The sequence below is a fragment of the Microtus ochrogaster genome, unplaced genomic scaffold (assembly GCF_000317375.1).
Source record: "Microtus ochrogaster isolate Prairie Vole_2 unplaced genomic scaffold, MicOch1.0 UNK2, whole genome shotgun sequence".
In the NCBI taxonomy this organism is placed as follows: domain Eukaryota; kingdom Metazoa; phylum Chordata; class Mammalia; order Rodentia; family Cricetidae; genus Microtus; species Microtus ochrogaster.
This window is the reverse complement of record NW_004949100.1, coordinates 18,526,647-18,539,745: the sequence shown is the minus strand read 5'-3', so window position 1 is coordinate 18,539,745 and position 13,099 is coordinate 18,526,647. Positions and strand designations below refer to the sequence as shown.

General features: G+C 42.4%; 1 protein-coding gene across 4 annotated transcripts in view; it reads right to left on the bottom strand.

Moving 5' to 3' along the window:
• Positions 1–3,558: 3,558 nt before the first annotated feature.
• Positions 3,559–13,099, bottom strand: part of Dip2c (disco interacting protein 2 homolog C) — a 348,427-nt gene continuing 338,886 nt past the window's right edge. For all 4 annotated transcript variants that reach the window (XM_026788415.1, XM_026788416.1, XM_026788417.1 and 1 more), the window contains 3 exons: positions 11,390–11,564; positions 10,007–10,130; positions 3,559–6,676 (listed from right to left, as the gene is read on the bottom strand). In XM_026788415.1, coding sequence (XP_026644216.1) covers positions 6,424–6,676; positions 10,007–10,130; positions 11,390–11,564 — 552 coding nt within the window. In that variant the 3' untranslated portion in view covers positions 3,559–6,423. The remainder of the gene's footprint in view (positions 6,677–10,006; positions 10,131–11,389; positions 11,565–13,099) is intronic.

Genomic DNA, 13,099 nt, shown 5'->3' with positions numbered 1-13,099 from the left:
AAAAAAAAAAAAAAAAAAAAAAAGCTACATTAGATCCACAGCACCGACAAACAGAGTCAGGCACAGCCAGGTGTATCTATAAATCCCAGCACTGGGCTGGCAGAGACAGGAAGGTCCCCCAGAAAAAGACACTGTATTTCAAAAAATAAGGTAAATGATTGAGTAAGACCACTAACGTCAACCTCTGCTCCCACCCAGATTAATAAATACATGTCCTCTCTGTTCATCCCAGTGCTCTCCGGGTGTTTCTATCGCCAGTTTGCATAGCTTCCCCACTTTGAACATACTGAAACTCTTCAGAGCTAGGGATCTGTGAAGAACAGCATTTCTGAGCTGTTCCAGATATGCTGAAAAAGGGTCAAGTTGTGGACTTGACCCCTCAGCAGGCCCGGATGGTAACTCAAAGTACATTCACTAGACCTAGAGCTAAGAACTTTATTTTTTAACAGTCTCCTGTAGCACAGGCTAGCCTTGAAATTACTATGTAGCCAAGGATGACCTTGAACTTCTGCTCCTCCTCCTTCTACCTCCAGTGTCTGGATTGCAGACACGCACTGATGTGTCAGAAGCATTTGAATAATGAACCCTGGGTCGGGAAAATATTGGGTACACTGAAGTCATACTGGCTATAGGGAAGGGGTGATGGAGTACAGGAGAGGAGGCTTCACACAGAAATGCTGGCCTGGTCACAGGCGAAGCATCTTTGTTCCCAGGTTCCTTGGAGTCCCATGGATATTTAAGTTGTGATTCTAGTTTAACAATCAGGAATGTCAAATTTTCCCTTGGGCTTGGCTATAGCTGTCTATAGCTTCTATTCTCTACCTCTTGTCACTAAAATTGCGGCATAATTTTTCACATCAGTAGCAGGAAATAGGTTAAGAGAGTAAGACAAGCTGTCAGTGGTGGCACAGCCTCTAATCCCAGCACTAGGGAGACAGAAGCAGGCAGATCTTTCTGAGTTTGAGGCCAGCCTGGTCTATATAGTTAGTTCCAGGACAGCTAGGGCTATACAGAGAAACCCTGTCTCAAAAAGAACTAAAGAGAGTAAGCCATCATTTTGATACATTTGGTTAGATGAACTCAGGGAATCTTGTATGTGGTGGGCAAAGAGATCTTCCCCAGAAAGTAATCTGTTTAGCTGTGGAAGGACAGAGACTGGAAACAGGAAGAACAGAGACTTCCCTCATTGCTCATAGCTTGGTCTCGAGTCTGGGGATGCTTTATTCATATCTCCAGCAACAATCAGTGTATGTGGGGTGTGGTGTCTAAGTATGTGTTGACTGAACACCCAAATGAGGCAGAACTTGAATCAAACATTTTCATTCCTTCCTCCTTTCAGTTTACACAACTTTACCATCCCATGGGTCATTTGATGACTCCCCTTGGGAGATACCTGAATGGGTACATTTCTCTCACACACAGTAGAATGCAAAGCTGAAAGAGTGTATGTCTCCTCCCATCCTAGCTATGTAACCAGGCTTCCTGGGGTATGTGATTGCCTGCCTCTCCATTCTTAGACTGCCTCTAGGATAAACATTACAGCAATTTCACACAAGGCAATCACCATCAGATCTCTGAGGCAGCTGGAGGAGCCTGACCCCTTTATATCTCTACTGCTTCTACGTGGAAAGCCAGTCTGAGTGAAAATGAGCTAGCCATTATCTAGCAGAGGTCAGATGCCAGGTCATTTAGTCCTATTTCAAGGGAAAAAGTCAAGATGAAGTGTACTGTGGGAAACAGAGTTGAGATATGACACAAGTCCTCAATCCAGCCAGATGAGCTGGCCTTGCCCATCACGGAGAGACAGCATTACAGTATAATGACAGCCCCCACAATCATTGAGCCAGATAGCCAAAACATTTGCTGAAAGGAAAACATATTGGTTATATGGTCCCTGGTTTTTGTTCACATAACCAACATGAGAGATCCATAGCCAGTGTGAGGCACCCAGAGTAGACCCACCTTTGCTCAAGGAAATGAGAGTGCGGACATCTCCACAGACGTTCTGATGCTGCAATATAACCCAAGGACCTTGGGAAAGGTCACAGAGGATTCCACCAAGACATTCTAGTAAGATAGAAAAAATGTTTAGTATATGGCATGGATCAGGAATCAAGAGGCCTATATACAGAAGAAACAAGCTACAGTGAATACCACAGTCCATGTGGTAGCTAAGGAATGCTTTTCTGTACTCCAGAACTTCTCCCATAGACCTCCACCCCACTATTTCCATGTAAATAGATAGACCATTGGATCTCAACATACTGAGACATCACAGGGGATTCCTGGAATGGAATGATTGGCCAGTAACCAAAGTGCTACAGAACATGCTCAAGACTGCAGCCTTGACCTAGAGGACAGAGCATGCAGGACACCATACTAAAACATGCTATATATACGCACATATATACATATACATAAGTACATATGCTAGATCTGAAGCAGCTTCCATTGGTACAGTTCTCATGGTTACCTGGTTTCTATTAGCAGGGTTGCCATCTGAGAAATCTGGGTTCTGTAGAAGTACCCCTTGCAAGATTCTTTCACCTTGATGCTCAAAGTAGCATGAGCGTTTGTCATATCTGATACAACCTGGACATAGGCAAGTAGAACTTCAACACAAAGGCTTTAGATTAACCTGGTGCTCTGCACAGATGCACCTACATTTTGATCTTCTGATCCTGTGAATAAGCTCTGACCTCTGAGTGAAAGCTAGACATCCACCTGAGGACACATTCATCTTAATTTGTGAGACAGGATCTCTTCTTGGCCTGGACTCAAAGTTTAGTGAGCCTCAGGTGTCCTTCTGCTTCCCAGTGCTGGACTCAGAAGCACATGTCAACATGCCCTTCTTTAACATTATTGTGTGTATGATGTATATAGGGAAGGTGTACCATGGTGTGCCTCTGGAGGCGAGAGAACAACTTTGTGGAACTGGTTCTTTCCTTCCATTTGTATGTGAGTTCCAGGGATCAAACTCATGTTGCCAGGGTGTGTGGCAACTGCTTAACCAGCTAAGCATTTTCCCTAGCCCCATGCTGACCTTTTTATAATCAGCCTTTCTATAATTTGCCTTTCCCAAGCCAAAACTGTTAAGACCCCTAGGACCTTGAACAAAAGATAGAACCTTTGGTTATTAAACAAAGACAGTTTGAATTAGAGAGAATAGGCAACCAGTGTCTATCCAGACATGCCAAGTTCCCCTATGACACAGAAAATAGAAGGGTTTACACACAGGTCATATGCTTACTGTCTGTCCCAAAGAGGTACCAATAATCTGTACACTTGCAGCAAAATGTGAACAAATATATTCAGATATATTTAAAAGAATAAAAAAAATTCACAAAACATTTGTTGCCATAGGAACTGCTGTTACTAGAAAGCCCACATCAATATTTACACATGGTTCAGAGTAGGGGTATCTGTACTAAGTTATGCAACAAGTCATGTAAACAGAGTCAGATACATTTCCCAGGAGTTGCTGCCTTCTTCACATGGAAGTGGTCTGTCCCAGACAGTTTTTTTCAAGGGTACCAATTAAGAAACTGCTATTTTCAGAGCAACAAAAATAAAAGCTTTTATTTGTTCATTTGAATATAAAACAGGCGTTATCACAGATGTACAAAGCGTACTGGTGGTTGAACATACAAGAAGGTTGCTGTCCTTTGCACATAAAAATTTTGTTTGAAACTGTGATTGGTTGAGTACATGAGTTCTCTCTAACCAGTCACCACACTCTGAAATAACGCTGCTAACATTCAACTGATAAAGGGACTGTCCCCTCGGGTAAAGTGTCAAGCAGGGTTAAATATATATAATAAACAAGCACCATGAGGAATCTGCTCCTGTTTGATTAGGTCTGTGTCTCAGTGTTCATTGTGTACCCTCTTTTTGTGCAAGTTGATTACACGGTTTTGGCTGACTCCAAAAGCACATGGTCACAAGACAAACATTTTTTTTTTAAAAACATTCTCATGAATGATTTATCTACAGTACAACTTCTAATACACAACGATTCTCCTTTATTGCTGAAACCGGTGGTACTAAAGCGTCTCCTTTCCTTTTTCTTGCACAATGAAGCTTCCAACCCAGTCCACCAACTCTTTCAAACCTAAAGTCTAATGTCACAGATGACAGGATGCAGAAGAGACCTGCTGTGAATGGCCTGTGCAACTGTACTGCAGCCTTCGCCCTCCTTGGGTGTGAAGTTGATATGGTGAAAAGTTAAGAGTACATTTTGAGTGACATCTAAATTTGCTTTGCTTCCTCACATCAGCCAGATGGAAGATTTCCTGCACACAGCAATGATGTTTACCTATCAGTATCCTATAGAAATGTCAAACCCAGTTCCCTTTAAGAGAGAGGGAACTCTCTCTGTATGTGTGTGCATGAGGGTGTGTATACATGTATCAAGAAAATGTTTTTCTGTATGTGGCAGGGATTCCCCCCCCCCTTGGGAAGCTGCAGACTGTAGGAATGTGTATTTGAAACATGTACAAACATATAGCAATGAGCAAACAATATTTGAAAAATCAAATGATTCACGGAGTTAGAAGAATGCTTTACATATGCAAATTTTTAAAAATGTGCCACTTAAATTAAAAACAAAACAAACAGTCTTAGATCTCAGAAATCAAACAAAACTCTCTTTTAGCAAAGGGCTTATTGTTGACTGCATGGAACTGAGACAGACAAAGAACTTGCCCATAATGCAATCAAGAACCTCACTTCTGCTCAGCAACAATTTTGTCAGGCTTTTCTAGTCCTGGGAACCACTGCAGGAGGATACTGTGGCAATTAAAAAATAGACCCCTTGCATTGCTGATACATCCTCCTTGGTTGGGTGCAGATAGGCCAGATCAACTGAAGGATACAGTGTTGAGTTGTACACATAACTAGGGATTGGTTTACCAACAGTTAGTACAAGGATGTGACCAGCAGAACTCCTTGCTTCAACCAGAGCACGACTTTGAGTTCCTGGAATACTCAGGGTCAAGCTAGGAAGCTACCAGAAGTAGAGGATCAGAGCTGGCTGGGTCTACACTCTGAAGAAGACATCACACATAGCTTTTCCCTCAAAGCTGTTCTGGACATTCATCTGCTCACAGTGGTCACTGGAAGGGGTAAATGAATGATATCTGGTAAAATGACCACAGGCTACCATTCTTTTCTTACCAACCATCAATTATTTTTTCTTAAAAAGTGACACACACACAAAATGCTAACATAAAATAAAATTGACATTATGCAACGAATTCTTGCAGCTCAGAAAACAGTGCTATTTGCCAACTTGGAGCCCCTCAATGTCATTTATACATGCTGGCACAAAAGCATTCACTGTTGTCCTCACAGCAAAGGAAAAAATAGTGCATGTTAGCTTTAAATCCCTTCACCATCTCAGAGACGGTGGTGACTCCACTTGCTGGTCTCTGGTCTAAGACAGGGTTACTGGCGACCTGCGATTGCTCGGAAACAGCCAAGAGTGTGTGAATACAGTGGAGGGCGCACCATGCAAGTGACAATTTCTGCATTTAAACTTTAAAGTCTCCTTTGTTCATTAGTGAATTTATATTTCATATATATATATTTGTTGTGATACTATCCACGCAAGATAATACAACACTTTTTTATATTAGCAAACATTACAAGACTTTAATATTCTTGAATGTTTTTTCTCTTTTATACTTCTAAAGAGATCAAAATAAATTAAACATTTTGTACATAATTACATATCGAGGAAGTTAACTTATTTTTATCTTTTTAGTTTAGTACAAAGATATCTGCAAGATAGTTGCCGAAATACCTTATTTATAATCGCTTCTTGTTTTATGTTAACTTCAAAGGCCATAAACTGGCCTCTGTTTCTTCAGCGTGTCTCTGACAAAGAAAGCTGCTAAAATCTAATTAGAAGGTGCTACCTGGAAGGTTCTCGTACCTCAGTAAACTCTCCTAGAAGGGTGAGATCTATTGATGGCTTAAATTAGTAACAGATCCATGTCATTAAGATTCCATGACACATTAAAACAGAGAAAACAATTCTTTGTCACACTACATAAATTGTTTAAAAGAACCCATTTGGAGGGTAGAATATTCTTTTTAATCGCTATTTTGGCTTAACAAAATACCACATTTACGAAGAGAGCACTTCTTATTCAATAATTAAAAAAAAGAAACAAAAGAAAGTTCTTAAAATGAGCTTTTCCAGCAAACTGAAGGCAGTGATCCAAAGTCCTTCTGAGCAAAATCCAGCGTAAATTCACATTTCATCTCCCTGCCAGGTGACTGCTCCTAGAAGTCCTCCCCCAACCTCACCACACCAGGCTCCTCCTTCAAGTGTGGCTGAGTGTCTGCATGTCTCTGTGGACACTGAGAAAAAAAATGGTCACATCCGTAGAAAAGTCTGTGGAAGCCAAAGTGACGAGACTACATGTTATAGGCCACGTAGATGGGATCCAGCTGGTCTGCCAAGAACCCATCTCGCAGGTGCATCCGTTGTTTCTCTCCCCGGGAGTTGATGGGGATGACACCGATGTCCACCACGACCACCACTCCTACAATCAGGTAATGCTCTTCCAGGACCACATTGGTTACCAAGGGAACCAAGTCCAAGGCTTCCTGTTCTGACCCATCAAGTTCAACCACAACCACTAACAGGTTTGTCCAGGTAAAGACAGCACTAAAAGACAGAGAAGAAAACCACCATCACCGGGGGAGTCTTTTATGTAATGATAACTTTCTATTTCTGTTCAGATCTGCCTGAGTGACCCCACCCATCTCCTCAGACTAGCATCCCTCTGAGCTGTGTCAGCACACGGTCTTCCCAGCCACAACATACCTTTTCGAACTTTCTCCTCTCTTTCTCTCATGGTGACTCTTATGTGTTATATGGTGTTTTCTGGATTCTGCTTCCATGGTACAGGGTCACTTCTGCCTCCTCAGGGGAGTCTGGATTCCAGTTTTGTTGCTTTACAGCTGCCTAAGATGCAATTCCCTCACTACTTTCATCAGCTTCCCAACTCAGTCTCCCACCATCTCTTTTAGGCTCCCAGCTCTACTGCTGCAGGGGTTTGTGTACTAGCAGAAACCTTAGCCCAGTGCTCCCACTTTGCAGCCTTTGGGCTCAATATGAAACCTAGTCAATGCGTGTGAGCAAAGTGATACCAGCAGAGGGTTTAGAAGTGCTGGGATGTTTTTGCTTGTTCTAAGGTAGCAGTGCACTTGCCAGGCTAGAGATGTGCCTGAGCTGGCCTCAAAGGATAAGACACATGTAGGGCAGAGCCACTGGGCCTATTTCCAGCAAAACAGATGCTAAGGTGACCTTAGTTGACTGGTTACCCATAGCTATGTGAGCATGATTAGTAGTTACGTCTCAGAGTACTGAGTTTGGAGATGACAGTAACACAGCAGCAACTAATTCATGCAGCAGGTACTTATTTGGTGGAGGGCCCCTGAGTACTTAAGTCTACCTAATTACTGAAAGAATGAGCCCATTGCTTTACCATTTTAAACTCCATTACCCTGTGACATTGGCTTTTAGGACTGGTATGTACAAGCTCTGGCACAGGTCTGCATGGCTATAGGAATGAAAATGCTGAAGGAACTATATGGACAAACCACAAGGGTCACATAGGCTCTCCCCTGCCTAACAATCTCTATCCTAGCTTGAGATGGGATGTACCTTTGAGGCACTATTTTTCCTACAAGCACGAGATTAAGTCTATTAGAAAATAGTGCAAATTTTATTCAGTATCATCAATGCACATGTATTATGCTAACAGAGAACTGAAGAAAGTATTAAGCAGGGTGTTGCTTTGAGACACTTGCACCCCCCCCCCAGAAAACAGTTTTGAAATGATTTCCAAGAAGTGCTGACATTTCATTCCCTTAATTTGAGCCCTGTGACATTGAAATATTGGTTTCCATGGCCTCCAAGATACATTGTTCTATCTATGATATCAGTGATCACACATATCTCCCAGACACTTTGGGTCAAATGGTATAATGGCATCTGAAATATATGCCATTGTCCTGAAGTACTAGGCACAGTTCAGTCACCCAGAGAGACAGCTGAGCTGTCACTCCAAGGTTTGCCAAGCAGAGTGGGATGGGAATTAAATACCTGCCAATCAGCATAGCTTTCTCAGGGGCTGTGTTAACACAGCAAGTCCCCTGGTGAGAAATAGATTTGGTTGGCTTGAATTGGGAACATGGGGATGGTTTTGTCTTTGACATGGGGTTTCTCAAGTGGCAGGTAACCTAGAGGACATGATGGGGTGGTGAGAAGGAAGCACATGGAGAAGACTGTAAGAAGACCAGCAGAAGCAGGGGAGGGAGTCTGTGACTGAACAGTTCAAAGTCCTGAGTCTATCAGAACTTAAGCCCCTGACTCATCAGTTTCTTTCCTCTGGGTCTTCTACAAGAACAGGTGGATTGGAGATCCTGACTGACCACCTGAGGGTCACATTCCTTTTAGGAGCCATTGAGTAGGGAATCACAGTAATGCTTAGGATAAGAACCCAGAGGGAGACCCTTCAGCATACGTCTTGAGGGAGATGATAAAGTCAGTTGAACTGAGGCTGCACCTGAGATTTAAAGCCACATAGGTACAAAATGAGGTCATCCGGGGCAGTGTCTTGAATATCAAGACTTTGTACTGCCTTTGCATTTCTGTTGTCTATCCACAGTTATGGAGGAAACTCTGGCAACTGAAGACCTTGTTTTTTTTTTTAATTTTGTTTTGGTTTTGTAGTTTTTGTAGTGCTGAACATAGAATCCAGGGATTTGGAAATGCCAGGCAAGCATACTAACACAAACCCTGGAGGCCTGTGTTGGTAAGAATCTAGGGCAATGTGACCATAGAATAATTCATGCATATACAAACAGGATCTTAGGTTCTTTGCCAAGAGCTCCACAATTAGATTCAGAACTGTGGCAAAGTAACTGCCTAGCATGTAGGAGACACTGGTTCAAAGCCTAGTACCCCCCCTCAAAAGTAAATAAATATATCTGTGTTATTCTGATCCAATAAGTAACAATTAAGTCTGAGTCTGTTTTCAGAAACCCATTAGAAGAATGAACAATCTTGGAACCAAGGTTTGAAAATTACTCAAAGCTATTCTTGCACCTGCTTCCTTTACTGGCTGTACCCTAAGACTGAGATTGGTCACATCAGGTTCTGCCAGGAGGGGGCCAGTGCCTTAGTGAGTAACACCTGGTCTGTCATCAAGTGCATGAATAAACCTACACTGAAAAGCATGGAGCTACTTTCTGTTCCTAACCACAGCATGAAAGTGCCAAGTAAATCTGTGACTGCCATTAACAGAGACTGATGTATTTCTCTAGCCCCCTTGTTTCTTCCAACACAGGGAGCAGAAGTGAGCTTATGGATGGAAGTTCTACTATTTGGCAATGACACTTTACAAAGTATCATTGGAAGGGCTTGGGCAGTAGATAAACACATGCCTCTGGGAAGAATAAGAACTCATATCCCCCGCCTCCCACTCCTGCCACCACCCTTGGGTCATTGTGTGCAGGGCTCCTGTATGCAGGACCTTGTGGCTTGGGCTTTGATTTATTTGAAGCAGTTCTTATCTCGCACACACATCTACTGAGACCTGGCCAAAACAAAGCCTTTGCTCACATTTTCTTTTCCCACAGAAGTACAATACATTTTACTAGCAAGTCTCAGTTGAAGGAGTGTCTTGTTTGTTTTGTTGTTGTTTTGATTTGTGAAAACATGATACAGAGGAGCAAAACAAATGTCACATCTACATAATTACAGACCATAACAACTCGGGTTCAGGCTAAAACTCTCTGGCTTCCAGGTACCTGGGATGTCCTAACAAAGTAGGCTCTTTCCTGTATTGTCCTTAGCCTTGAGTAAGGCTTGCCTTGAAGAGACACTCCATTCTTCCCAGTGCCTTGTTTTAAGGAAACTCTTCCATATTCTGTGACCAATAACTAGGATCCTGACTTCAGAACAGACAATGCCTTCCCATCCTCTTACCATTCTGTGACACTTTTATGGGCTCTGATGACTGAAGTCTCAATGTCTATTGGATGGTACCTCATGCCCCGCAGCTCCATGGCTTCATCTAGTGCCCCCACCACATAGAGGGCATCATGGCGCTCTGTTGAAGAAGAAACCAAGTACCAATCAAGACCTTTACTGTTCTGGGTTTTTTGTTTGTTTGCTTGTTTTGTTTTTAAGAACCTGCCCTTCATAATGACACAGAAAAGCAAGAAAGAGGATCCAGATTTAGGGATGGTTGCCTTCTTTCTCCTGGGATGTATCAGCTGCCTCAGACTAGGGCATTCTTTCTTCGTTTCCCAGAGGCTGGATGCCCGAACACCAGGTTCTCATTTTTTTTTTTTGGTTTGTTTGCTTTTTCTTCTTAGACATTTGTACATATGTATGCACAGGGAGTCCATGGGTCAAAGTTAGGTGTTTTTCTCTATTGTGCTCACATCATTTTATGAGATAGGAACTCCCAAGTACCTGGAGCTCAGTAATTCAGCTAGCTTGGCTTGCTGGCAAGCCCCAGGTATCCTTCTCAGCATTCCTAGTGACATGTGAGTCTCAGGCATGTACTCTGCCACTGAGCCAACCCCTAGGCACATGAGTGTGCTTTGGTATCTTGGCTTCATGGAATACCCATGTTGCTCTCCTTATGGAGGCAAAGAAAGTAAGCAACAAAGGGAACAGGAAGACCAAGTTGCAAGCCATCAGGGCCTAAAGCCTCAGGACTACTCCTGTCCAAATGTTATAGGAGAGGTCCTGGTAGGGACAGCATACAGCCCTTGGAACTTAAGAGGACACTCAGCACACTTCATCATAGGGAACATTGAGCTTGTGTTTAGCTTTACCTTTGTTCTGGGTTCTCAGAAAGACAAAGGAAGGGTATGCACAGCTCTGTCTACTTCAATTAAAACTTACTGCCTGTGTGTACATCTTCATGTGTATGCATTTGTACAGGTGTGTGCACACTCATATATGTGTACAAAGGTGTGGAAGATAGAAATCAGTTTCAGATATTCTCCCTGGTTGCTAATCAACTTGTTTGTTGAGACAGGGTCTCTCACTGAACTTTTGTCTAAGTTGGAATTGCTACTATGGCCCCAGAAAACTACTTTCTAGCCCTAAGATTATAAGATACACATTACTTGAGTTCTAGGGATTAAACTCAGGTCTTATATTTTCATGGTAAATATACTTTACCAATTGTACTATCTACCCAGCCTCTACTTATTTCTCTTTCCAGATTAGGCACTTTCAGGTCAGTAGTAGCAAGCAGAGGTCCTGGTGTGGTTCTCAAACCTCAAGGCCATTTTCAGTGTTTGTCAAATTCAACTTCTGTACAATGTGTGTCATCTTCCAGCTTGGACTCACCTCCATTTGCATCTGTGAGCTCAGTTCTCCTCAGGAAGCCCAGGTAGCCTGTTCGGGCCCAGATTGTCTGGGTATCTCCAAAACTCAATCGGGAGTTGAAATGATCAGACTGGAGAGACTCATCTCCATAAATGGTAAAATAGCCACTGGCATTGTGGGCACTGTGGACCCAGATCTATGAACAGAGAGAAAAACCATTGTGCATGAGCCACTCTGTGCACACACCTTCTCCAGGGAAGAAGAGCTAACTGTCTCACCAACTCAACAAGTTATTTTCAAAATAAGCCAAGGTTTTCTTGGGTCAGAAGTCTGAATACAAGACAATGGTAGTTTGCTCAGGTGGGGATCGGGGTAGAAGACCAGAAGTGCACCCACAAGTTCTCTACAATAAAAGTACCATGTGAAATATGTTACAGTCAAGCAACCAACTAAGTTATTCACCTGCTGAAAATTTCCTTAAAGTAGACTACTGAAAGATTTGAAAGTGAATACAGTTGTATAAGTTTGCTTGTAGTTTTCTAAGAGCACTTGGAAAATGCTCAAAGCATTAAAACTGCTTTTTCCCTTTCATTTGGTCAGCACACTTTTGAAGCAGATTATAATAAAATAACACCAAGTACAATGGAGGGGCAAAGTCAACAGAAAGACAGAGAGATGAATGTGGGGTTTGTGGTAGCACAGTTAAGTAGAGGTTGACATAGATTCAAAGCAATGGCTATTGATGATGTGGAACCACATGAAAGGCCCAGGAAAACAGCGTAGCCAACACAGTTCCAAAGCATCTGTACAGTGCATTCAGTGATGTTGGCATGTAGGGCTGGATCCATGAGGAGGGCTTTGGATTATACTGTTTGCAGCACAGGCATTCAGAAATTGGATATTTTGTTATTCTATTAACACTGAAATATGGTTGAGTACCCTGAGAAGAGAATCTCATCTGTACTGTTTACCATTGTATCCTAAGACCCCTGGAATAGTCTTGGATCCTAGAAGACGTTTACTAAACACCTGCTGAAGTAATCAAAAGGTAACATATAGATAGAAGAACAATATAAGATGAGGTACAGGCATCTATTTACTGTGTCCAACATGAAATATTTCCTTCCTAAGATAATTGTGACAGATTATATTGGTTGTCAATGTGAGAGGATCTAGAATCACTTTGGAGACAAGGCTCTGGGCACATCTGTGAGGGACTATCTTGATTAGGTCAACTGAGGTGGGAAGAAACACCCTGAATGTGAGCAGTTCTAGTCATTGGGCTGTTCCAGACTACATAAGAAGGAGAAAGCTAGCTGAACACCAACATTCATCTGTCTGTGTTCCTTGACTGTAGATAAAATGTCATCAACTGTCTTGAGCTCATGACATTAAGACTTTCCTGTCATGATGGACCATACCCTGGGAAAGATAAACACTGGCTTAGTTTGCTTTTGTCACAGCAACAAGACAAGTAACTAATAAAGACAAAGTCATAAACTTCAGTCTTAAAAGGGGAAAATGGAAACCTGTCATTTCTAACAACAGGAGTGGGAGAAGTCAGAGTAAAACATATACCACTGAATCTCACCTATATGTGAACTCTTAAAGGTTGTAATCACTGAAAGCAGCCAAATAGTTGTCACTGGTTTCTGAGGGTGAACAGTGATGGGGAAATGTTGGCTGAAGGGTAACAGCCTTCATTAGATGATGAAGGACTTCTGGGAGCCA